The following is a 24,923-nucleotide window of genomic DNA, read 5'->3' as shown; positions in this document are numbered from 1 at the left end:
CCGTCTAGGTCAACCTGCCAGTAGCTACGTTAACACCAGAATAGCGCTCAGTGTCACAGAGGCACTCAAATCCTCATGACCAGAAATGAAGGTGCCTATGATAAGGTGGTGTCCCTGGGAGTGTCATTAGGCAAGGCACCATCAACAGAGATGAACATCCCTACAAATCTGCACACCTTAGCCCAACCAGTTCTGTTCTGTAGGCTACACTGCAAGCTGTCAATCTCAACTTAACCAGGAACATAGTGAGTGAGCTATGTTGCACTGTCAATGCCCACAGCTCATTTGGGTATTGAGTAAGTCATTGGGTCAATAGCTTTGGTGCAACAGGAAAACAGACATCACTGTGATGGTGGGAATAACTGGACAAAATTGAACAGACCCTTTCTAAATATAAGTTTTCTTTTGCGAATTGTCAACGTTTGATATGCTATGAGGAGAGCGTTCTTGAACCTTTGCAAAGAAAAATAACTCTTAGTACTTGTAAAATAGTGGATATAACAAAGCAGTATGTAATACAGTAATAAATACAGTACAGCCAATTTTTCATTGCTGTAATTTATACAATTCATCATTTTCTTTTTCTGTACCTTTCATGGACCTCCACCACTCCGAGCTCTTTTCTGAAACCTTATCTCAAAATTTAGAGCTCAGTTTTATTACATTTTGGTCTACAGTTGGAATATTGTCTAGGAATGTCTCAACGATCTCTTCATATGCCCTATTTTTTCTTATTCTTTTTCATTTAATGTTTCTGACCCATTTTCCACACAAAAAGCCTTTCACTATACAATTTTATAATTTTCTTTCATGTGATCATTCGTCCAGCACTTTGCCATACTGGAAACAAACAGAACTTGCTGTGACATAAAAGCCTCATAAAAACTCACTTGCTGAACATTGTGTGATCCATTGCACAAATCTGCATATGCATGCCCAGTTAATGAGGATGGGTCATATGTTCGGAGAACTGTTATGGACGGCCTCACGGTCATGTCCCACGTAACACAAAGGCAGCACTGTACGTTTTCCAAAATCTGCCCAACACATCAGTGTCCCTTTGCTAAAATCCACTCCTGTGCACTCATGTAATGCAGACAGTTTAGCACAAGACACTGAAGCAAACAGTGTAAGCAACTCACAGCTATTTTTGTTTTCCTGATAACTCATTTCTGTTAGTACATAATAATAATAGTAATAATAATACTGCTACTACCAGTACTACTACTACTTTGAAAAGAAAAAAGGGGCTTCCATGAAACTGGAGGAGGAAACCCATTCTCATCTGAAAAAATCAGGATACAGCATGGTATGGCAAAATTTTACGCAGGGTGCAGATAATCTTATCAATATCTTGTGTAGACATTGCTAAAAATAGGAGCACAGTACCCCACTGCAAGTGCAGGAGACATTCTTCATCACCCATACACAATTTTTTGCAATGTAGCAAAAATAGCAGATGAATACCATGTGATTATTGTCCCCAACTGCTGCAGCATATGTAAGATGATGGGTGCACATGTACAACTGACATGTGGACAGATACTTATGCTAAAAAGACATTGTTTGACTCTTTCTATGCATTCAATCTTGTGAGAGGCCTGTTTGTTGCAGAGTTCCCATATCATATGTTGAAAAGTGCCACAGATATTTGGGAGGAAATTTAAACTAAAATGATCAAGTTAGGAATGTTTACAAGTGACCTACTGAGGGTTATGTTCGTTGCTGATCAGGAGGGAAATGTGAAAAAAAGCACTTTGTTAACTTCTGTACAATTACATATGCCTTAGCACTGTTCTACACAACCTGTTTGAGGAAAACTTATTGCTGAAATACTGATAAAATTCTTTCTATGTTCAAGCCACGTAAAATGTTTTAAAAATCCGCACACTCATTTTGGTTGCTGATACCTTTTTTGTATAGTCTTCTGAGATGTCACTGGTGCTTGCTCCAGGGCCACATAAGGTAATAGTTTTGCTGCTTGCATGGTGTGCCCACTTCAACCTTCCAGTGGGTGGGTCCCAAGCTATACTTAGCTGCAGCGCGCCATCTTTACTGAAGGTGTTGCCACAGATTCTTATCATGATCACTTCTTTTATGATGCTACCCTAGAAACTATTAGACCATGTAATAGGTAATGTCTTGTCAAATGTAATATGATGTCCATTTTCTGAGGGCAAAAGCACCTCTCTTTCCATACAGCATTACTAGATAGTACACACCATCTGTCCAATTAAAAACTGTCCATTACAACACAGTATTTTATATACTCCTGGCATCCTGAGGCCTACATAATCTTTCACAGGCCTCATGACTTGTCGAATGTTTGCTGGAGCCCTGAAGACAAAATAGATTTTATGCTTCTTTAGAAGCTGCCTAATCTTTCCTGTTACTGAGCCACAGAATGTCAAAAACGCAAGCTTCTGCATGTCCTTGAGACCCTCCTGTTTACATATTTTCAGAAAGATGGCTTATGAAATCTCGGGGTTGTCGTACCCATTTTCCTTTAGTACTATCCGGAAACAGCGAAGCTGGTTCAGCAGCTTTTCATCGCCTGAGACAACTTCTGCTTGATGCACCCAGGTCGTCAGAACAAAATGTTCCTGCAACAAATTGTGATAGTTTTTAGTGTCTTTTTGGGTGGGTTTCCAATAAACACTGGGGCTGAGACACTTGATTTGCTTTACAGAGGCAAAGGACATCAAGGAACAGTGAGGTACCGTCTGGCTCACCTCCATTGTGAACTTGATTTTGTCTTGGGGTTTATGGATTAGGTCAAAAAATTCTCCCAGCTTTTCAAATCCATGAGACCAGAAAATTATTGTGTCACCAATGTTATGATAAAAGGGACTAGGCTTTGCAGGAACTATGTCCAGGGTGATGCCCGCAAAGTACTTCATAAACAGGTTGGCTATAAATGGAGCTAATGGGCTTCCCATCATGATACTGTCAGCCTGGTTAAAATGTTCTCCATCATACAAAAAATATTACATTAGAGCATGCTTAAATAAATCTAAAACAGTGTCACCAAATAACTGGAAGAGCAGATCTGTAGAACTATCAGTGGGAACAAGCATGAATAATTCTACCACATCAAGGCTAACCATAATGTGTCCTCCTCCAAGACACCAGCATTTAATTCAACTGAAGGAGTCTGTCATATCTTGATGTGGAGCACATAGTGAGTAACATGCGGAATTAGGAGGCTGGCCAAATGTTTCACAAGTGTATAAGTCAGCAATCCAATGATGCTCACAATGGGACATAGAGATGTATTGTTCTTGCGAACCTCTGGAAGGCCATACAATGTAGGTCGTTGAGGTGTCTGAAAGAGGAGATTTTTAATGCCATTCTCTTCCAATGAAGACCTTTTTAGAAGCTCCAAAGTGTTCCTCATTATTCTAAATGCTGCCCTTTATAATTTTTGATACGTCTCCTTCTCCAGAATCTTCACTTCATAGCTGACATGTTCCATAATAATGGTTGCATTGCTCTTGTCAACTGGTAGGACTAAGAAGAGAGGATTATTGTCGAGTTTATTAAGACACTCAGCTCTTGTCATGTCCAAAGCTGGCGGCTTTGATTATGAAATAATGTAGCTCATTACTCTATGAATTTCTTCTGCAGTTTCAATGAGCATCTTGATAACCACTTTTTCCACACCACTTATTACATCCATGAAAGGGATACTCTGCACCAATGGTGCAAAATTAAGTACATTTTTAAGAGCTGACATGGCACTTATGTTGGTTGATGCTGGAGGAGGAGACATATCACAAATTATCAAGGGACCCAACATCCAGGAAGATGTTGGAGCATCTCAAGAGGTCTTCATAGAAAGAGAATGTCATTAAAAATCTCCTAGCTTGGGCATCTCTACTAAATTATTGGGTGGCCTTCCAAAGGTTTACAAGAAGTGCATGTCTGTACCTCCCATCATGAGCAACACTAGATTGCTACCTTACAGACTTGCAAAACTTCTGGCTAGCCTCCTTACAGCACACACTGGTCACTGTGCACCACATCAAGAATAAAACTGACTACATCAGTCAAACTGAATGCCTGCATCTTGGAGGAGGAAAAAATTTTGGTCAGCTCTGATGTAGTCAATACTCACGCAGATTCCCAGCAAAGGTTCTATAAATTTGCTTGTCTACTTATTTGACAACATTGTTGTGGATTTAGTTAAGCAGACTCTGACGACGCTGTAATTTTGTATGATGGGAAGCCCATTGTCTCCAGTTACAGGCAACCTGTTTATGTAGTGCTTTGTGGACATCACCCTGGACACAGCTCCTGCAACACCTAGTTGCTTCTTTCATTACGCTGATGACATGTTCATTGTCTGGTACGATGGGTGTGAAAAGCTGAGAGAATTCTTGGACCACATCAACAATATCCATGACATTAAGTTCACAATGGAGGTAGATGGTGCCTTGCTGTTCATTGACGTCCTCATCTGTCATAAAGCAAATGGAAGTGTCGGCCACAGTGTTTATCAGACACCCAACCAGACAGACTCATATTGAGATGCTAAGAGCTATCACCATCTGTTGCAGAAGTGTTCTGTTCTGACAACCTCAGTGAATTGAGGGGATACCATCTCAGATAATGAAAACCCTCTGAAGGATCTGAGCCACTTATGGAAAGTATTAAAGGAAAATGGCTACAGCTACTGCCAGATTTTGCAAGCCCATCTTCCTGAAAATGCTGAGGCCTAAGAACACCGAGGAGTACACGAGGAAGCTTGCACATTTGCCATTCTGTGACTCAGTAACAGTAAAGATTAGCCAGCACCTAAAGAAGCACAAAATGTGTTCAGTCTCCAGTGCTCCAGCAAAACTTTGACAAGTCATGGGGCTTTGAATGATGATGTAGGCCTCAGAATGCCAGGAGCATATAAAATGCAGTGTGGGTGTTGACAGTTTTATATCAGGCAGACTGGGCATGCTATTGAAAAGAGCGTCATGTTGAATATGAGAGATACTTTCCTCCTCGGTACACCGAGAAATCAGTGGTGGCAGGGCACACTCTAGAAAATGAACATAATGACTCCATTCATCATCATTAAAATGTTTGGGTTAGGAAGCTATTCAACTGGATGGAATGACGTGGATCTGTTGTCAGTAAAATTAATGGGGAAGCAATGAATTCGAGCACTTACACACAGAGACAAAAGAAACTTTAAGCACCCATGGTCAGAAACCAGCAAAAAATATAGGAGGCAAACATTACCAACAAAGGTGTGACTCACACACTCACGCAGTCACACACACACACACACACACACACACACATACACACACAGAGAGAGAGAGAGAGAGAGAGGGGGGGGGGAGGGGGGGGGGGGGCAGAGAGATATTATGAGAAGATTATATAACAACAACATCCATCACTTAGATATTAAATCTCTTAGAAGAAGAAACATTTTCACATGAGAGCATTTCATTTTTTGAAGAAGTTGGAATGTTAACTCTCATTTCGAAGGCAACAAATACACACAGCAATCACCCTAAACAATGTACAGAAGAAACAATCTACTTTTGCCAATAAGACAGCAGAACTACTATAATTTAAACTATTTCTGTCGTGTACAATGGGAGGTAGCTTTCTTTTGGGTTCACTCATTTCCAAGATACTTTAGAACACATGCATCACATGTTGAAAAAAAAATTGTAATTCAGAATTAGAGCTACATCATTGTCTGCTGACACTGGTATGATGCAGTTTTTTCATCACTAGGATCCCTAGTTCTGAATCAGAAGTTGAAAAACTTATAGCCACCAGTGTTTTGTGTTCACCCACTATCAACACTGAAACCCTAGCAATAACAATACTATATGTAGCATTGAAGTGGCACTTACGTAGTGAATGTCATTTCATGCTATCAGTTTTTCCAAATGACTGACAAATTAATTTTGGGTTCATCAATGATGACTGCTTAAAGGAGGAGGGAGGGGAAGAGGATTAGAGTAAGTTTTGAAATGTGTATCCAATCTTTTGTAGATGCTCAGTACAAAGCACATGTTTTGTATCAGCACTGCATAAGGAAGGCTGTGCTTTAGTGTATATTCACATACCATTAGTGATCCCAGAAATGCATCACAATCACTAAATATGTATGGGAATTGTACATACTTCATAATCTCCTCCTTCCCCAAATCTCTGCCCATCTCCTCTTCACCCCTCTCTCTATCCAACTTACCCCCTTCCTCTCTCTCTCCACTCCTCTCAAAACTGACTGTGAAGGAGAAAACAAAACAGCACATTGCTGTGTGTATATATATTATATATATATTTGGGACCCACAAGTTAAGAATGGTGTGATGATGTCCAGCAGCCCTGAAATGCATGATACATCAATTCTTGGATAATTAGGGAAACCATCAGCTCCCAGCTGCTTAAGTAAAGGAATGTGAGTGAATTTGTTTCCTTGTAGTAGCCACTTCTTTGCCCACAGCTTTCTCTCAGCTTTATGTGGCCCCGTTACCTCCAAAACAGTCCAAGAAAACCCTCATATTTGCTTCTGTGTAAAACCAAGTGGGATCTGTTAGAACATAAATTCAATGAACCTAAGATAAATAAATCACAACTACTGGGGAACCTAAGATAAAGAAATCACAACAACTGGGCAGCACTGTAGTCCAGGAGTGCAGTCAATCATGGCGTGTGTAGGCTGCAACGGAACTGGTCAGTCGGTCAGCAGACAAATTGGTGCGTATGTAGGGGCTTTAATGGCATCTGTTTCTACTCGCAAATTCATAGAATCAGGCTTTTACTGTCCACTCTTTATTTCAGTTAGTTTTTGTGTCGTACAATTATGTATTTCCACTGTCTCTCTCTTCTTGTTGTCACAGTCACTATATAATTTCACCACATGTTTCATTACAGGCAAGTTCACAATGACCATAATGTCACGTCTGTAGTGCATCTGAAAAGGCAGCATGCACACTGGCCATCACCTTCAGGGTTTATAAAATAAAATTTTGACGGCTGACGTGATTGTCTGTTGTTGTTCACATGACCCCCCAACCTCATTTAGTCCCGATACACAGCTGTGCACTCACCCTCCATACTTCATTTCATCATTTTTTTTCCGTGGTTGATATCAATTGTTATTCGTCATCTTTGTTAGTTGTTGTGAATTGTTTGGTTTTGTTATTTCTTTAGTTACAATGTGTAATTTTATAATGAATGATGAAAGATTACTTAAAGCAGTGAGGCAGCAGTGTGAATTGTATGGCATGAGTGATCCTATAACTCATCTTCTCACATTTGTATTGTAATTATTGTATACCAGACATGGATTTTCAAAACACTTGTAAGTTACATGCCCTGTACAATATTTATAAAGTGGATTTTTATACATAACTATATTCAATATTTTACTGTGAAATGGATTGCAATTGGGCTGCATATTAATCTGTGAGTATAGTCAGATTGATTAGAAAGTTGAATTTATTGGTATGTTTCCCAGCATTTGTAGTGTTTGATAAAGAAATGGACTGAAACCTTCAGACGATGCAACAGTGGCAAAATGCTTTTTGTGAAGTGTGCATAAAGTAACATATTAGGGTTGTTTGTTGAATATGTATTTGTTGCAGGCTTTTTTATTGTAAGCATCTCTGTAGATTCTGCGTGAAAAAGTTTTTTTAGCATCAGTGGTCAGTATGTATGTGACATGGCTAGCTAACCATAATATAAATAAGGCACTTGTTCTATTAAAAGCCAAATACAAACTGTAAAGAAAACCTATAACTCTTGAAGGTTCAAATGGCTCTGAGCACTATGGGACTCAACTGCTGTGGTCATTAGTCCCCTAGAACTTAGAACTACTTAAACCTAATTAACCTAAGGACATCACACACATCCATGCCCGAGGCAGGATTCGAACCTGTGACCATAGCAGTCGGACGGTTCCGGACTGCGCGCCTAGAACCGCGAGACCACCGCGGCCGGCTAACTCTTGAAGGGAAAGATATTGAGGATGATAAGATTATTACACTGGATTGGCACCCAAACTTAACCTTAAACAAACCAATGTTTCACAGCTTGTGATGGCATCTCGTAACACTTTTCCTTTTATTAATTGCGGGTCCAATTTGACGTAAAAAAATGAAAAAACTGTTATTTCAATATTCTAAAATATCAGTAAAATGCAAATTACGTTTCCTTGAGCTTATTGTAATGTGTGTGTGAAACTCCACTTTCTGTCCTTGTAATGAGTGGTGGTAACACCCAATGGGAGCTCTATTTTCAACGGCTGCCAAGCCAAGACTGAGCGCCTCAGATGGTGTGCACATGTTTACACAGAGCGCGTGGAGCACTGTTCATAACAGTGTGACAAACCACCACACAGAGTTATGTACTTCTAAAAAATTGGAGACCTTCCTTGTGGGATTACCCTTGTATATGGTCTTCCAGTTGAGAATCATCTTGCGAAGACTGCAGTTCTGCAAGAAAACAATCAAGAACAGCTATGCAAATTGAGATCACATGATCTGAAGCGACTGGCTGTGACAGCATGTTAACTGGTGTGATGTCCAAATTGTGCACAGGTGGGATAATCCTCACCTGTAAATGTCACCAGATGTATCAAAATCATATTTACCTGTGCTAATATGCCTCCGGTAGATGCACCTCCGTAGAATCTAGCTGAAAAGTGATTGTCGGAAGTAGGCTATATCAAATGAAGATGATTGTACCAGGTTTGGTATTGTCTTTCATTAACAGTGGGTCATATGAATAAAACGGAGTTTATTCTCGGAAAGAACTCTCTCAGGTTCGCATGAACAAAGCGAGTCAGAGAATCTTACAAGCAGAGAACATTCTCCAATTCTTTTCTGACGTGGGCTCTGTAGCAGACTTAGAGCTGAGTAAGTTGTGTTGAGGTTGTTTTATCCAGGTATTTTTTCTTTTTTCTGAAGTAAAAAATGCAGAATTCATTTTTCTTGGAAGGAAAAACAAGATATACATAGCCTGAAGAAATACTGAAGAGGAACTGTAGAAGTTTATGTAGATTGAGCAACTGAAACATTATTTGGCCGGCAAACTTCCTTCTCAGAAATCATGAAAAGCTAGCATTAGCTTTCAAACGAAGTGAAAATGAAAACATTTTTGTGTTATTTAGCAGACTCAGGTTGTCAGACTGATATACAAGAGACGTCTTAGGTACACACAAGACTATTGTGTAACTGACATTTTCAGATGTTCATCATCATGTTTGCTGACAGCATGAATCTTTATTTTGTTATGTTAGAAATAAGTAGATGCTTCAGAAAAGGTAATAACTGATTTATTACAAGCCTAGCACTGTTTCTTGTACCAAAACCAGGTGGGTGACCACTTAAGTACTTGTGGAGAGAACAGTTATGTGTCATATTCAACCAAAATTATCTCGCGTTAGAACATTCTGAAGAGAGTTCTGGTTTGGGGTAGATAAAAAAGTGATGTATTCATAAGATGTCATTCACATAATGTGTTAACCAAACTTCAATAACAAAAAAGTATCTCGCATGTTGAAAACTTGGTATTATCGACAGCATATGCATTTTTGTGAACTGCCTGTAATTATCTTAATAATATGTTGCCTAACATAAAAGTAATATTCAAATATAGTACAATTCTTTCAGAAGACAGTGATGACAGTTCCATATTTGTACAATGAAGAGTTTGTATGTTTGAACAAGTTAGGTGAATGTAATATTACTCGTGGGTACTGTGCCGGACGCGACACACACACACACACACACACACACACACACACACACACAAAAGAACCTTTTCAATAAGGAGAGGGGGTAATCAGAAAGAACTCCCTTGTCAGAGAATAGGCTTCAAATTTCATGTTCATATAAAGTTGAGAAATTTCTCAGAGAATGTTCTTTTGCTCTGAAAATCCTCTCCCAAGAATGTACTTTTTTTTTATTCATATGACAATGCTTTTTGACTATGAATATGAATGCTAATTACTCTGAAACTAAATGAGGGCAGATGTTGCTAACATATTTTCAACATCACACCATGATTGTATGGGGTACCATTGGGTACTCAACACAATGAACTCTTATTCCCTTTGTCCTAACTTTGAGATCACCATGACATTGTATTTTAACAAGGTAAAAAAAGAGTGCATGCTTCTCATGCTGTCATAACCCACCTCAATAAGGATGGCATTTGCTGTTACCTTTGCTAGTACTCTCTATAGATCTCTCGCACTGAAAACATCTGGTCATGGCTTACAAAGTGACTAGCACAACCCCATTTGCCAGCCACTACAATTGATCAGCTCTGGTGTAGAACTGAAACACGGAATGGCATATCCATTTGTCATCAGAGCTCAATTCAGCTTAGAGCCCAACTGGGTTAGAGCCATTTTTGCTACCAGAAATGGCAGTTCTATGTACCACGTTTTACATCCTGTATACACACAAATCACAAATTTTATTATTTATTCTTCATGCTGTGCTGTGTACACAACATAAGGAAAATTACATCCAATAAGTAAAATTTTATTTGCTGTCCTTCCTGGTGTTGAAGTTACAATGGCCATCAATGAAAATAACTGGATTCCTTATGAAAATCTTAATCTTCAGTAAAATTTAATAAATGTAACCCAACCAGATAAAGATACTATTTTTCAGGAATTAAACTGTGGAACAGGAATTGTCACACAGAAATGATACCAATTTGTTTTTGAAACCTTCATTAGCTGCCAGCACATTTAATTCCAAAGGGAGTGGGTCAAAGATTTTTATGGCTGGGTACATTTCTACTGTCTATGCAAGGAAAAAAGAGAAAGCTTAAGTGGCAGAAAATTGAGGCTGTTTCTGTTCATAGGCTTATGTTTACAAGTGTTGCAAGTATTTTCAAATTATAGATGATTGTTCACAACAAACGTCATAACAGAGTTAATGCATTGTGGGTATTTTGTTATTAAGCTTAATGTCTTAAACAGATACCTGCACAAAGTTCGAAGATGGGCCAGATATTCTTACAGCATGTTTCTGTGTAATGAATGCTTTATGTCCATGTATGGAATTGTACCAGAAAATTATTCAATATGATACCAATGAATGGAAGTGTGGAAAATAAGCTAATTTTCTAACACTTCCATCACCAATATTGAAAATTTCGTGGGGAAGAAATTTTGCTGAACTCAAGCATGTGAGATAATCTACAATGGGCAATTCTCAGTTCATGTTATGATCAGTACGCACACCCAAGGATTTTGAGCACTCAGTATTGTCCATTTCCTGCACACAGTGGTGCATTACTTGTGATGTTATTTCTGGCCTTGTACAGAACTAAAAGAACTGTGTTTTGTCTAAGTTAAGTGCTAGATCATTTACCCAAAACTAATCAGTACCACTAGAAGGTATTTCATTTATTGCTCTTTCTGTTAGCTCGGGTCTGTTAGGCTTGATAATGATGCTCAAATCATAAGGGAAGAGTAGCATTTCTTCTGTTTCAGTGAATGGTGAGAGTTTATTCATATGTAGCTACAGATCAGTTTGGAAAACAAAGACTTTATTTAAGAAAATATACAGTACAGTCACCAACAAACTTTACATATTCACATACACCTTTACCTTTTACCCAAATGAATACGGGCTCATTTACAGATATTTTCCTCCTATTGCGAGTATACAGGAGTGTTCCCAGAATTGAATGCTGTGACACAAAAGTAGAAATTTCTCCCCACTCGGTATAAGATGATCATGATAGCTAAATGTGCTGTGTAACATGGTCCTTTGCTTCCTGTCAGTTAATGTGAAGTGAATCACTTACTCACTGTACTTTAAAAGCCATGAAATTTTAACTTTTTGATAGAGAATGTTGTGGTTTGCACAGTCAGCTCCCATAGGTAGACCATAAAAACTCCCAGTAGGTGCAGTATTGTCATTCAAATATTTTTATTCAGGGTTAGTGAAATAGAAGAAGGCATGACAAATGGATAGGCCCTTCTGGAATCCACTTGTGATTGTGAAATAACCTTAAATTTGACGAAATACTTGGCAATTCATAAACCCATTCTGAAAACTTCTGAGAAAAAGGTTAATGGTGACATAGGTCAATAGTTACTAACACCTGCCCTGCTACTTTTCTTAAATAGGCATTTAACAATGGCAAAGACACCAGGTGAATGTGATGCATTAAATCTAAGGCTGAGTACAGTAGCTATATCAGACAACTATGACTTTAATGTTTTGCTTGAAATATTATCAACCCAGTGACAGCTTTTGGTTTTAAGAAGTTATTTATTTATTTGAGTTGCTTGTTAGAAGTTGAAGGGATCTTAAATTGATTGAATGCTTGTGGTGCTGATTTCCCTTTAATGTTTGTGAACCAAGTTTCACATTTACTAAATAACAAATAACTGCTAGTGATCAGAGCTGAATTGGTGACCTGCAGCACCCCAAGAAGTGACACTAACCATTAGACAACACTGCATGCACCAAAGATCGCAGCATCGCTCCTACTCATGGACAAACACTGATGCAGTATTTTAGAATTTATCGCTGGAGCCAACTACATTGCCCCAGATCTAGGTCTTCTAAATAGTCCTACTATGGTGGGGCTTGTGGGTCCTTCTGGTCATGGTGTTAGATGGTGTGCGTCTAAGGCAGGCCATTCAGTTGAAGGTTCATGATTATAGAGTGGGTCTTCAGTTTCCTTGAACCTTCCAGTGGCAATCTGCCACTATAGAGCACAGTGGGGCTTCAAACAGAAGACATAGCTGAAGTTGCTGCACTTTTGTCTTCTTTATGAAGGGTCATAATCTTTGCCTCCAAGAGTGATGTCTGTCACAGGATACAGTATGGCCCAGGTTAGTGCAAAACTCTTTTGATAGTCCGTCTTGTCGCATGGTTATAAAAATCCAAACCAAGTCTACTGGGCTGTATTTTACTGATGTTAATGTTGCTCTTTATCTTTCTCCTTAATGTCCAGAGTCCGTATGCATGGCAGTTGCCTTGCTCCTTCAGTCCTGGTGATGAGATGGTTCACGTAGTCATCCTGAGTATCATCCTGTTGACATGGGGACAATGTATCCATTGTTGTCTCATTCTCATGGTCGTGCAGCAGAAAGAGCGGCATGAAGCATATTAGATTAGATTATATTGGATTCAGTTTTTCTTCCATGGACCCAAAACCGATAAGATTCTCGTGCGTGTGAAACATATCAGAAAGTATAACAAAAAACCATAAAACATTTGAATATAATTCTTATTACCCCTATCATTTGTCAGAAACTTTTGATAATGGGTGAATACATTTGGTAAACTGTAACTGCTAATTTTTACCGAACTGTGGTGTCTAGCTTCGCCTTTTATGTCGACATCCCAAATTCTGTTTCACAGCATATGTTGAGAGCATAACTGCCAATGTCTTGTTAAAGCATTCTGTGATTCATCAATGGATGGTAGTTAGTTGTCTGTGGGTGAAGTCGCTATGTGAAATTACCTCTACACTGCTCTAGACCAAAACTTTTCCAGAATCAGAGATCACTACATGGGGTGCATCATATTTCAAAGTACTGTCTTCTACAAGGTACTTCACAATTTCTGAAGCTTCAGCAGCCAACACAGCTTTATTGAAAAGTGTGGCAGCTGAGGTAATCATTGCAAAATATTGTTCATCAATTCCTATTTGGTGACTGCAGAAACCTTCCCAAGAGGTAGATTTCATTTCAGTGGAATGGAGCTACTGCAGATTGCATTGGTACCAGATCCTCTGGAGATCATTTTGCCATGTACTACCATCATTGGCATTCCTTACAGTGGCTCACACAGTGCCTTAATGGATCGGTAGACCTGGCCAGTGATACCTGCATCTGATTCTGTCCAGGTTAATGAATCCAAGGTGACCAGATGTTGCAGCATCATGGAAATACTTAAGGAAGGCTTGCCACAGATAAGCTGGTATGATGAGCAACCATTTCTGCCCCATCAGATCATTGTTCCTGTTATACAATGCTGCATTAAATAATTTGAATTCTCCTTTGGTCAGTCCCTCCCGCCTCCAAGGTTTTTATGCTTTAAATAGTGCTGTTTAGCAGCAATGTCATATAATGCAGTGGTAACTCAATGCTGTAGTGCTTTTTGGTAAAAGATTCCTTGAACGGCAGTCAGTCTCCATGTGTTTACGTCAGTTTTTGTATACCACTGTGACTTACTCCTGAAGCCTCAGTAGCCATTTTGGCAGATGACCCAACAGATCTGTCAGTCTCCTCCATAAGCACGGGGAATGGTGATCCATCAAAACAGTGAATGGTTTGCCAAATGAATATGACCAAGTTTGTTGATGACACAGACAGCTTCAAGGCTTTCTTTCTCAGTTGTAGAGTAGTTATCTGACTGGAGATTATTCTGAAAGCATAAGCTATTACCTTTTCAATGCCTTCCATAATTTTCAGTAGAACTGCACCTGTCCCATTAACGCTAGTGTTGTTGTGAAATTCTGTCTCAGGATTCTCGTCACACAATTTTAGGACTGGAGAGGATGTTAACACTTTATTAAGGACAAGGAAAGACTTTTTTTATTCAGGTGGAGACCTAGACTCTGAACACACCTATACAGGGTTGTATGATGGCCTTGGTGTTCTTCAGATGTCTTATTGCAAAGACATATTATGCATTTGAGGTGTAGAAGTAAGTTGTCCAACATATGCTCAGATGTGGCTGGAGGGTTTCATAACCCAAACTGTGTAACTTTGAACATTGATTTGCCAGTAGCCTCTCTGTGTGTCGATAGTTGAGAAACACTTCACGCCTTTTAAGCAATCAAGAGTGCCATCAACATACGGCAATAGATGGAAAATTTTCTTCATGATTTTGTTCAGTCATTGACAATCAATGCAGAAATGGTATGTACTGTTCTTCATAAGAAGCACCAGAGAAGACGAAGGACTCCCAGAAGGTTCAGTGATGTCACCTTGCGGCATCTTCTCCACTTCCTCCTGTATTATCCATCACTACGCTGGTGATACACTGTATGAGTGGACTGGATGATCCCCAGTGTCGATGTATTTTATGACAGGCTGCTTGGTCCATCCTTTCTTCACTCCAAATTTGAAAGTATCAAAAAATTGGCACAGAATAGCTATCACATGCTGATGATCCTCTGTCAGGCTAGATCCTATTGGCAGTTTGATATTGGCTTCCTTCCTTGCACTGTCCGTGATGGTAGTGGAGCACATTTCTTCTGATACTCTTCATGGACTGGTTTGGCTGTACCCATGTACACACCTTCAGAGACAAGTTGCGGCTGCTCTTGACAATTAATGGTCCAAAGTTCTCCTTGACTACCTACAATCCTTACGATATCTCTGAGTTGTAGATTTCTTTTGTGAGCCTCAGTAGCTTTTTGCGAGTGACGAAAGCTTCACAATTTAACTGAGCATCTCAACTGACACTACAAACTAATCTCATTGATGATGATGGTATGGCAAAATCTTAAATTGTGAACAACTGCCAAGAGCAAATTTTATGTGTGCCTGTTTGAACAGCTTTGCCAATCTGGAGCACTGACCTTCTGCTCTCCATGACTGCTTTTGATGCCTACAAGTAGTCCCATTCAAGACTGGCGTCACAACGACATTCCATCGAAACGACAAATACAATTGATAATTATTTTTGCAATGTTGCTCTTGTCTGGGTATATTTCATATTTGAAGCCTTGAGCACAGTCACCTCAGTATAACGGAGTATAGTCTCATTTACCTGACTATGATAAGCATCTGACAATAAAGAAAAAGAAGCCAATGGGTCTACTAGGACCTGGGCTAGTTGGTCTTTGATAGTGATGTCTTGTCATCCATGAAGTATTTTAATCTGTGGCTGTCTCACATTCATAGATGGTCACCTTGGTCAGCTTTTCGAAATTCGGCAGGTTGGTGAGCAGCTGGTACATCTATATGGTGAAGGAGAATGGCTATAGTGTGTTGGGAACTGACATCACTGAGGGTATGGTAATGAACTTTGTCATACGTATCTACTATAATTATCTGCAGTTGACTGATGTGAATAGGATTTTTCTGACATTTGACATCTTGTGGAGTAATAATCGTCAAAAACTCACCTTCCTCCGCTGAAGTAGTGCACAATGTGTCCAGCTCATTACATAAACCAGGCTGGTGTGTAGTCCTTCATCCTTCAAATGTATGTTCTGTGACAGGGTGTTGTACTTATTGGGGTAGTTGGTCAGACACTGGTTTGCAATTTTATGGTGGCAACATAAGTCTGAGTTGCCACAGTCTCTTTTCCAAGGTGCATTCAACTGACAATGGATATGGGTGCCAAAGATTGAGACACTACCTCTTCAACATTCTCTTCCATCCTGATATATGGGGTGGACATTTGAGGCTGATCTCTTTGTGTATTCAGTCTGACAGCTATAGATGTCATAGAATGCTGTATGTCTTCTTACAAACTGGTGTATGAGAAAAACAATATCATTGTCTTCTTCCACAACAGGTATAGTGACAGCACGTTAGAGACAATCATACCTCCCTCATCAGACTTTTTCTGCTGCATGTCCTCTTTTTGCTGGCACCATTTGATGAATTGTTGTGTTGTAACATTCCTTATCACAAGTGGTTGGTGCATGTCTTCTGTGACTCCTTTCATCAAATGTATTTTGTCAGCTTATTTCATATTCTGATTAACAATATTGCAGAAAGGCAGAACGTTCTCTATGTGCGACTGTCATTTTGGCACTTCTATGGGTCCTGTTGTTCTGCTAAGTGGGATTGTTGTTGATTGTCACTAGATGTTTTATTTAGTTCAGCCTTTAATTTGCTCATGCTGTTAAGCTTCTCTTCATTGTTCTTAGATGATTGCTGGGCTGTGCCATCCAAGTAAAAGTATACACTTGCTAGCCACAGCACATACTCTCACCTATTGTATTTGGTGACTTGGTCGAGTCCTTTCAGCCATTTTATCTGGTCCTGACCAGTGTCCACAGAAAACACTGAAGGATGCCTTGTGTGCACCTAACATAATGTGGTACTGCTTGTATTTGGTTCCTGTCCATGTACGCAATGGCTTTCATGTTATTGAATTGAGCCACTGTGATGTAGATGTCTGCAGTGTCCAGCATCTCCACCAAACAGTGTCACGTCAAAACCATGATAAATCCATATCTGAAGGCAGGGTCATCAATTAAATACAACACATTGTACTGGAAGCATGTTTATTATGAATGCAAATATACAGCCAGAAAAGAACTGACCTCCTGGATGGAGAGTGCAGCTATTTTTACAAACACCACATATTCCAGAATATATAAACATAATATATTTAAAGAACATCCCAGAACTGATAAATAATAAATAACTGCTGTTGGTTGGATTTCAGATGGTGAACCACAGCATGCCAGAAAGTGAAAAAACCACTACAGTACATGCACTGCAGATCGTGGCAGTAAGCAGTTGATGAATTAAGGTGATGGATTTGGAATTGGCAAGACATTAGGAGATGTAGTATTGTATGGCATTATTGCAGTGCTCATGAGGATGTTAGTATATAGGGAGGAAGCATCACCAGTGACATGTATGGAGTTAGATGGTAATTAGGTAGGAATGGTGGAAGAACAGTGGTTGAAGTGGTTGATGCCTAGTTACCAGAAGCATGCCTCATTCATTTCCACAATATAAACATGCTTCTGACATCACAATTCTGCATCATGACACTTCATACTCTTACAGAATGGGCCAATAGGCTAAGTTATAAACAGATGTGTAGCCTTCTCATTGCAGTGAATAGTTTATATGCAATCTAGTGAGCCTGCAGCTTCAAACAATTCATGAGGAAAATTCGATCTTTTCTTATAAACTGTATTATTCATATGGCCTAGATAGAAGATAATTGTACCAAACACAAGACTTGTAGTGTGTATTGATGACAACAAGAGAAAATCATGTGCTTGAGAAATATCCATAAAAGTCTCAGCAAATAAAGTGTAACATTGTAAATGTGTCTGATAATAGTTTCAGGAACAAAATTGCAGTCAGCATGATTCATCATTTCTAGAATCTAGAAATATTTCAAGGTGTTCAGGTGTCACCTAGCAACTGTTCATTCTAAAATTTCTTTTTCTTTTTTTCTGGGGTTGAAACTTTTGTATGTATATTAGGGATATAAGCACTTCAATGTGTCGACATAAGTATGGTACATTTGCTCTAGATCAGTTTTCTTCATTGTAGCCTTAAGTATTTACTTCCTCACCTACTTTTGCTCTCTCTTTGCATGCACAAAAGTGTAAAAGTTATTTGGATACCAACATATTTCAGCTTTTAAATTTGATCAGGAGACAAATCCTTGTGTCAACAAGGATGTTCCTTGCAGATTGTAGATGCTTTCACATTTATGAATATATGAAACAGGAAATCAAATAAAATTAAATTTTAAGAAGTCATTTGTTTTACAAGCTCAATAAATATTCAGATACCTAGGATTTTCTTTTACTAGTTGTAAAACCTCATGCTAACAACTGTTGAATGTATCAGGAAACTTAAAAGAAGTGCTCCGCAATGGAAGGGAAATTGGTGTTGGTGGTTGTGTGGGGATGAATTAGTGTGTCAATATCTATACACACAAGATTGAACATTGAAATTTTGATTTTTATTTACAAAAAGGGACAAAAAACTTAAAAATAGGCATACATTGTGCCTTACTAAGTGCAGTCGTAAACATAAGTCTTTGATTCTATTGGTTTCAGTGTCTCTGCTGTTGATATTTTGCCCATATTTGTGAAAATGGATCAATTGTTTTGCTTTTATTCACCATATGATTGCTTGTAGTGGACTATTCTAATGTGTTACATGAATTCTAAGCATATGTAAAGCAGAAGACTGAAATGTCTTCAGCTTTTTTGGAGTGTTGTGCAGAAACCACCTAGTAGAATGCGGCAGTGTTCTCATTACCACTAGCCTCTAGGAAGATACAATTGTTTTCATCCACATCTATACCCAGCAAGCTATCATATGGAAGAGCAGAGAGGAGGGTGCTTCCAGTATTACATTCAATCCAAACCTAGTTTTTTTCACATCTCATGCATGTTTGCCTTCAGTATATTCATGTGTGATGTTGCCCATTATTCCTCAAATGGAATAAAAGTTTTTGATTCCAACTCAATTTGCTATGCATCTTCAAACAAGCACTGAGCTAATGTGTTTGGAGTGCACCTGAAATTGTGCTAGGTGTAAAGTTAAAAATATAAGTGAAATCATCAAACTATAAATATATGAAAGGTATGATATTAAGACTTGAATAAACTGTGTTCATATATTTTATCCTGGTGATAGAGCTTTATTCAGTGGAAAACAAAATGCATTTATTTCTGAATTCCATCTAAACTGGTTTTAGTTCTACTGCATTTAATCTTCAAAATAAACTGTTATTGCTGTGTTAACTTAGAACAGATATTCAAAGCAACTGAAAATGCAGCTGTTGAAAGCCACATTTTGATAAGTGCAGCTGTTAATTTTGCACACATAACATCCTTGTTTGTAACCACAACAGTTGTGGATAGTCATTTCACAGGTTAGTTGAGCAACCATACTTGTAGATAAAAGTTCTGACATAATATTCCATCGATATGTATCCAAGTCAAGAGAGAGCAGCAGAGATTAACACTTCTCAATATGTTTTACAAGATTGTCCATATCAGTGATGTTTTTCTGAAGACTTGTGAATGAGATAAATTCTCATCCCTAAAAGTAGAAGCTAGGCAGGGAATTTGTATGTTCCCAAAGATTCATGTAGGAAATGGGAGTTCATGGTGGTCTTCTGTAATGGGATCACCATGCAAGGTATGAAGGTGGAAGAGTTTTGCCTTTTGTGGAGACCTCCTACCAGGTAATTCATTACCACAGTGGTAGAGCTATTATTTTCTGGAATGATGAACAGGTTAGCATATGCTTGACGACTACAACTGGGTTCTCTCTCTTCCATTGAGAGATTGGTGCTACTGTGAAAGGAGCCTATCAGAATGAGTTGATGCAAATTTGAAATCTGGAAGTTAATCTGAAGGCAGTTGGGAGTGAGCAGGAGAACATAATGGATGGATGGGTCCATAAACTACAAGGTGCAAGGTTCAGTGTTTCCAGTTTGTTAGTTTTGGCACAGAGGGTTGGTAGAGAAAACAGTTTTCCACTGTAGAGAGCAGATGGACAGTAAATCTTTGATGAATGTTGGATGACTATGTTTGTGAGGTGCTGAAAGTGAGACTTCTTAATAGTTAAATTATTTATTTGATATACTTTTAATAATTTTTATTTTATTGGTTCAAAACTGGCTATGTTGCAAACTGAAACAGAAGCCTCTCTTTTGGCATGACTGATGTTTACTGTCAGTTCTTTCATATTGTACATTATTGGCTCCCTGGTGGTATTGGAATCAGTATTGCTTAGTTTAGCAATAACATTCTTTATTCAGTAAGATGCTTATAGAGAGGTTGATGGTGACTCACTGGTGCACAAAGGCCCACGCAGCAGCTGCTACCTTAGCATAGCATGCAATGGTATGCTTGGCCATGACTGGATGAGGATCTGTCGTATCTCACTGTATTTACCTGCTTCCGTAAGTCCATGTTAACTGCTTACATTTGTGCCATCTACTCCAACAAATCCAGAACTGCCTCTGTAGTGGTTACCCATGTTGCCCTGGTTTGCTCATTGGAAAGTCTATGTATACACAGTAGGAAAAAAGTACGAAAAGTACCACAGGAAACGGATAATAAAATTATAAACAGCCGACCAGTTGGGGGGGAAAAATACAGGAAAGGGCTTAATACTAATACCGCCATCACACACTACTAAAACTACTTCTTGTCCTTATGCCAGAGTGCTGACTGTTGTAATGGTGACCAGAATGGTCCCGGGGTAGTAGTGACGGAAACGCGGCGGGACCTGCGGAGAGGGCCGCAAACAACAACACAACAGGAGAGGATGGACACGACCAACTGAGGACCTTATGACACAACAAGAACAGACAACAGAGTATCGAACCAAACAAGACAACCACATTCACTGCAATAGAAACACGAAATTCAATACGCTGTCTGGGGCAATATATGTTCTGAGACGCACGTGACGTTAGACTGCTGGCTGAGCATGAGGCAGGCGCTTAAGTATGCTAGGGCGCCGCTATTGGCCACTGGGACCACATGTTCCAATGTGGCACCCTCACACTAAAAGCGGGCCAGGAGGCACGCGCCACCACAGCTTATGGCGCGATGGTGCAGAGACCTCTATGTGTCTTCGATGTCCATGACGTTTGGCGCAGATTCAAATTCCACGGCACGCCATACCAGACTAACCATGCACGTTCTTACATTCTTTGGCATAATGTTGGATTGGCAGTGTGCAGGTTAGACAGTTGATTGCTTTGATGGTTGAGCAGGTGTGTGGCTTGCTGGCACTTAGGCATTGAACCCATGAGCTGTTGGAGAGGCCCAGAAACTAGACAAAGGAGATGGTCCACTCCTGGTGGCACTGGGTTGAGCCCCAGAATCATCATTTCTAACATTGGCCCATAGACCAGCAGGTAGCAGTTTGATGTAGCAAGGCATAGATTAAGCCAATTGGCCCTCATGGGACTGACAGCTGGTGTGGAATACATCGAAGACAAGATACTGCTAGGGTCTGTACTTCCGTTAATCATATTAACACGCGATATGAATAAATTTGTGACTTGAATTGATCTTAGCCTTTAGTGTGAGCACAGTATTGAATGAGATGTGATGTGGTCTTGGCCAGTCTGTGCAGTAATATATTCTAAAGTTAAAAGTTATGAACATTTTTTAAAATCATAAACTCTTCAATTTTCTCTAAAAAAGATATGTCCCTCAATAAAAGTAAATTAACAAATATTTCTCTGCATTTATTTTCATTATGCAATATATCATCTGCACCATTTGTATGTATCTTGATGTTCTTGTCTATATTTTTACTGCCATAAGATTACATGAATTCACCAGTGTGTTGATAATGAATCTTGCTCAGTAGCAAAGTGTGAGTTATATACTTTTGATTGGGGTACTCTTCAACTGGTCTGGGGCTGCATATGTGACCCACATTTTATGGCCAACAAACCTTCATTGGACACAAAATTAGCATTATGTTACAAGAGATTAAATTACTCATTAGTCCACAAAACCAGACAATAATAGTTCTTAATTGAAATTAATATAAGTCTAAGCATGACTGCTTCATTGTGCATGTGTATTGTAATTATAATATTGACCCCATTTCCAAGTAAATCCTATGCTAGTGGGAACCACATACTCACAAAATAACAACACTCTACACAAATGTTACACCAGATCATTAGTGCATGTAACAGGTCCATCACTCAGTAATTGTAAAGCACAACAATCACCATCCAAACACTATTCTGGTTCAGTGCAGCAGTGATGGTCATAGTTTACTTTATAGAGGTGGAGTTGGATAGCAGAAGCTAATGAATGAAAAACAGAGTAAACTAGCTACTGGGTGGCCTTACATTGGGACTCTATAGATTTTAATGTGTCTGGCCTGTGATATTAGTGCCAACTCTGCCGGGGGAAACCTAATCGAACATGGTCAGTGTTACTCATACCAGCACATCTTTATGTTCCTTTTGCATGTCCATGGGGGCTGCAGAAAATGCAGCATGACACTTTCTTTTATTGGCAAGCAAACTTCAGTAATGAACCTTTTTTTAAACATGATAAGCTTATGGTGGTGTAGGGATTGTAACAAGTCACCCCCCTCACCCCCTATTTTTATTTTGAAAGTGTAGTTGACAGTCTTGCAGTGACACCCTATTGTATATCACTATACATGTTCATACTGTAGTTCATTTCTATCAATACTTTTTGTGTGCTATCCTCTTTCATATTAAGATTACCTGCCTGTTTGATTTACAGGTTCCCTCATCAGTCGGAAGAGTTGCTCACTCTAATGGAAACTCTTACATTTCTTGCAGGACATGTTGAAAGGTCTGCAGAGGCTAATGTGGGCGCACGAACAGTGCAAGGTGATGGCTGGATAGATTTTGCTACTTAACTATATTAGTAATTTAGAAACTTGTATTTTGCGAAAAATAATGAATTAAGAACTACAATATTTTTACTTAATTGTAGATGTTTTTCTCACTCTGTGTTGCTCAACTAATGGAAGCTCTTATGTTCCATTCAGATCAAAGTGAAGAAACTGACGAGGGTAACATGGATTTCACAACAGGACAAAGTGAGGGTTGGATAGATTTTGTTACTAAATTATACTAGCAATTTAGAAACTTATATTTTGTGAAACATAATGAGTTTAAGCTCACATATGCCAATGGCCTTGCCACATTGTTAACACCGGTTCCCATCAGATCGAAATTAAGTACTAGCAGTTTCATGGGTGACCATCTGGTCTGCTGAGTGCTGTTGGCAAGTGGGGTGCACTCAGCCCTTGTGAGGCAAACTGAGGAGTTACTTGATTGAAAAGTAGCGGCCTGGTCTCAGAAACTGACATATGGCCGGCAGAGCGGTGTGCTGACTACATGCCCCTCCCTGTCCGCATGAGGATCACTCGGCGGCTAGTCAGTAACATTGCCTGTTCAGGAGGGTGTTTTTTTTTTTTTTTTTTTTTTTTTTTTTTTTTTTTTTTTTTTTTTTTTTTTTTCCCCCCTCACAGACAACTAATGGAAGCTCTTATCTTTCTTTCAGAACAAAATGCTGGACCTGCAGAAGGCAGTGCAGATGCACCAACAAGACAAGGTGAGGGCCGGGGAGATTTGTTTACTTAACTATCTTAGCTATTGTGAACTTGTATTTTGTGAAAAAGAATGCATTTAAAACTGAAATATTTTTACACTTTCTTGTAGAATATAATGAATTTAAATCTGACTTTTTTATTTTTCACATATTGATAGATGTTATTTCTCACATTGACATCCAACTAATGGATTTGTGTACTTAACAAGCTTAGGAACCTAGAAATGAGACAATTTTCTGTTTAAAATCATTTGCTTTGCCTTACCTGTGCCAACACTAAAAGACAATTGCACTTTTTAGATGCACAGCGGGTAGAAACTTTTATTAAGGAAGTGGCTGCTTTGGACCAAGGTACAGTGTCTCAATTTCATTTAAAGGAGAAAGTTTCATGTTGTAGAAATATTAAAATTCCATGTTTTTGATCTCTTTGTTTGGCTTTCCTGTATTAGTTCAAAAAGATTATTTTTCTATTTCTAGCACTTTGCCGACTTCGAGCTTCACAACAAAAAGGTATGGCATTCATTTAGGCTTGTTATATAATAATTCCTACATGATAGAAATATCAAAATTCCCCTTGTGCAGTCTTGGTTTCAAATGTAATATGTATTAATTCCAAATGATGTTTTTTATTCTAGTTAAAAGGTTGCTAGCAATTTCACAAACTGGCATTACTGGACTATTACGACTAGGTAAGATCCATTTGGAATTTTGTTTTGAATATAGTTTTGAAATTAATAAGTATCACATTTCTTTATTTCAATTCTGTGTTTCACCTTACCTGTTGTTTTTCCAAAAATAATTTTCTCATTCCAGTGCCTGAGCCACGAGGAGCTGTAGGACACCACTCCGCTGCACTACCGCATCGAGGTAAGTTGTGGAGAGAGTTATGATCTCTAACAAGTTGTAGATTTTGGAAATAGCAGAATTCTCTGGATGGAGTCGTGTTTTTTAATGTTATCTGCACTAATTCCAAATGATGGCTTTTCTGATTGATTTCAGTGTCCCAGATATGTAGAATTGCAAAAGCCAAGTTCAATGCACTTAAAGAAGGTAAGCACTACTCACAGCTTTTTGTCCCCTCCTTGTATAATTAGTTATGGATTCTGGAAAGAACACTTTTCCCTGTGTAAAAACTTATGTTCTACCTTCAATTTGCTAATTCCTAAAAATGATTT

At 38.9% G+C, this 24,923-nt stretch overlaps 1 protein-coding gene across 3 annotated transcripts in view; it reads left to right on the top strand.

Moving 5' to 3' along the window:
* The window catches only part of LOC126298940 (uncharacterized), a 256,120-nt gene that overhangs the window by 20,691 nt on the left and 210,506 nt on the right, over positions 1-24,923 (top strand). For all 3 annotated transcript variants that reach the window (XM_049990540.1, XM_049990538.1, XM_049990539.1), the window contains exons 2-8: positions 22,912-23,021; positions 23,701-23,751; positions 24,049-24,099; positions 24,226-24,258; positions 24,384-24,437; positions 24,562-24,615; positions 24,748-24,798. In XM_049990540.1, the coding sequence (XP_049846497.1) occupies positions 22,912-23,021; positions 23,701-23,751; positions 24,049-24,099; positions 24,226-24,258; positions 24,384-24,437; positions 24,562-24,615; positions 24,748-24,798 (404 nt within the window). The remainder of the gene's footprint in view (positions 1-22,911; positions 23,022-23,700; positions 23,752-24,048; positions 24,100-24,225; positions 24,259-24,383; positions 24,438-24,561; positions 24,616-24,747; positions 24,799-24,923) is intronic.

This window comes from Schistocerca gregaria, chromosome X (assembly GCF_023897955.1).
Source record: "Schistocerca gregaria isolate iqSchGreg1 chromosome X, iqSchGreg1.2, whole genome shotgun sequence".
Taxonomy (NCBI): domain Eukaryota; kingdom Metazoa; phylum Arthropoda; class Insecta; order Orthoptera; family Acrididae; genus Schistocerca; species Schistocerca gregaria.
This window is presented reverse-complemented; position numbering and strand designations above follow the sequence as displayed.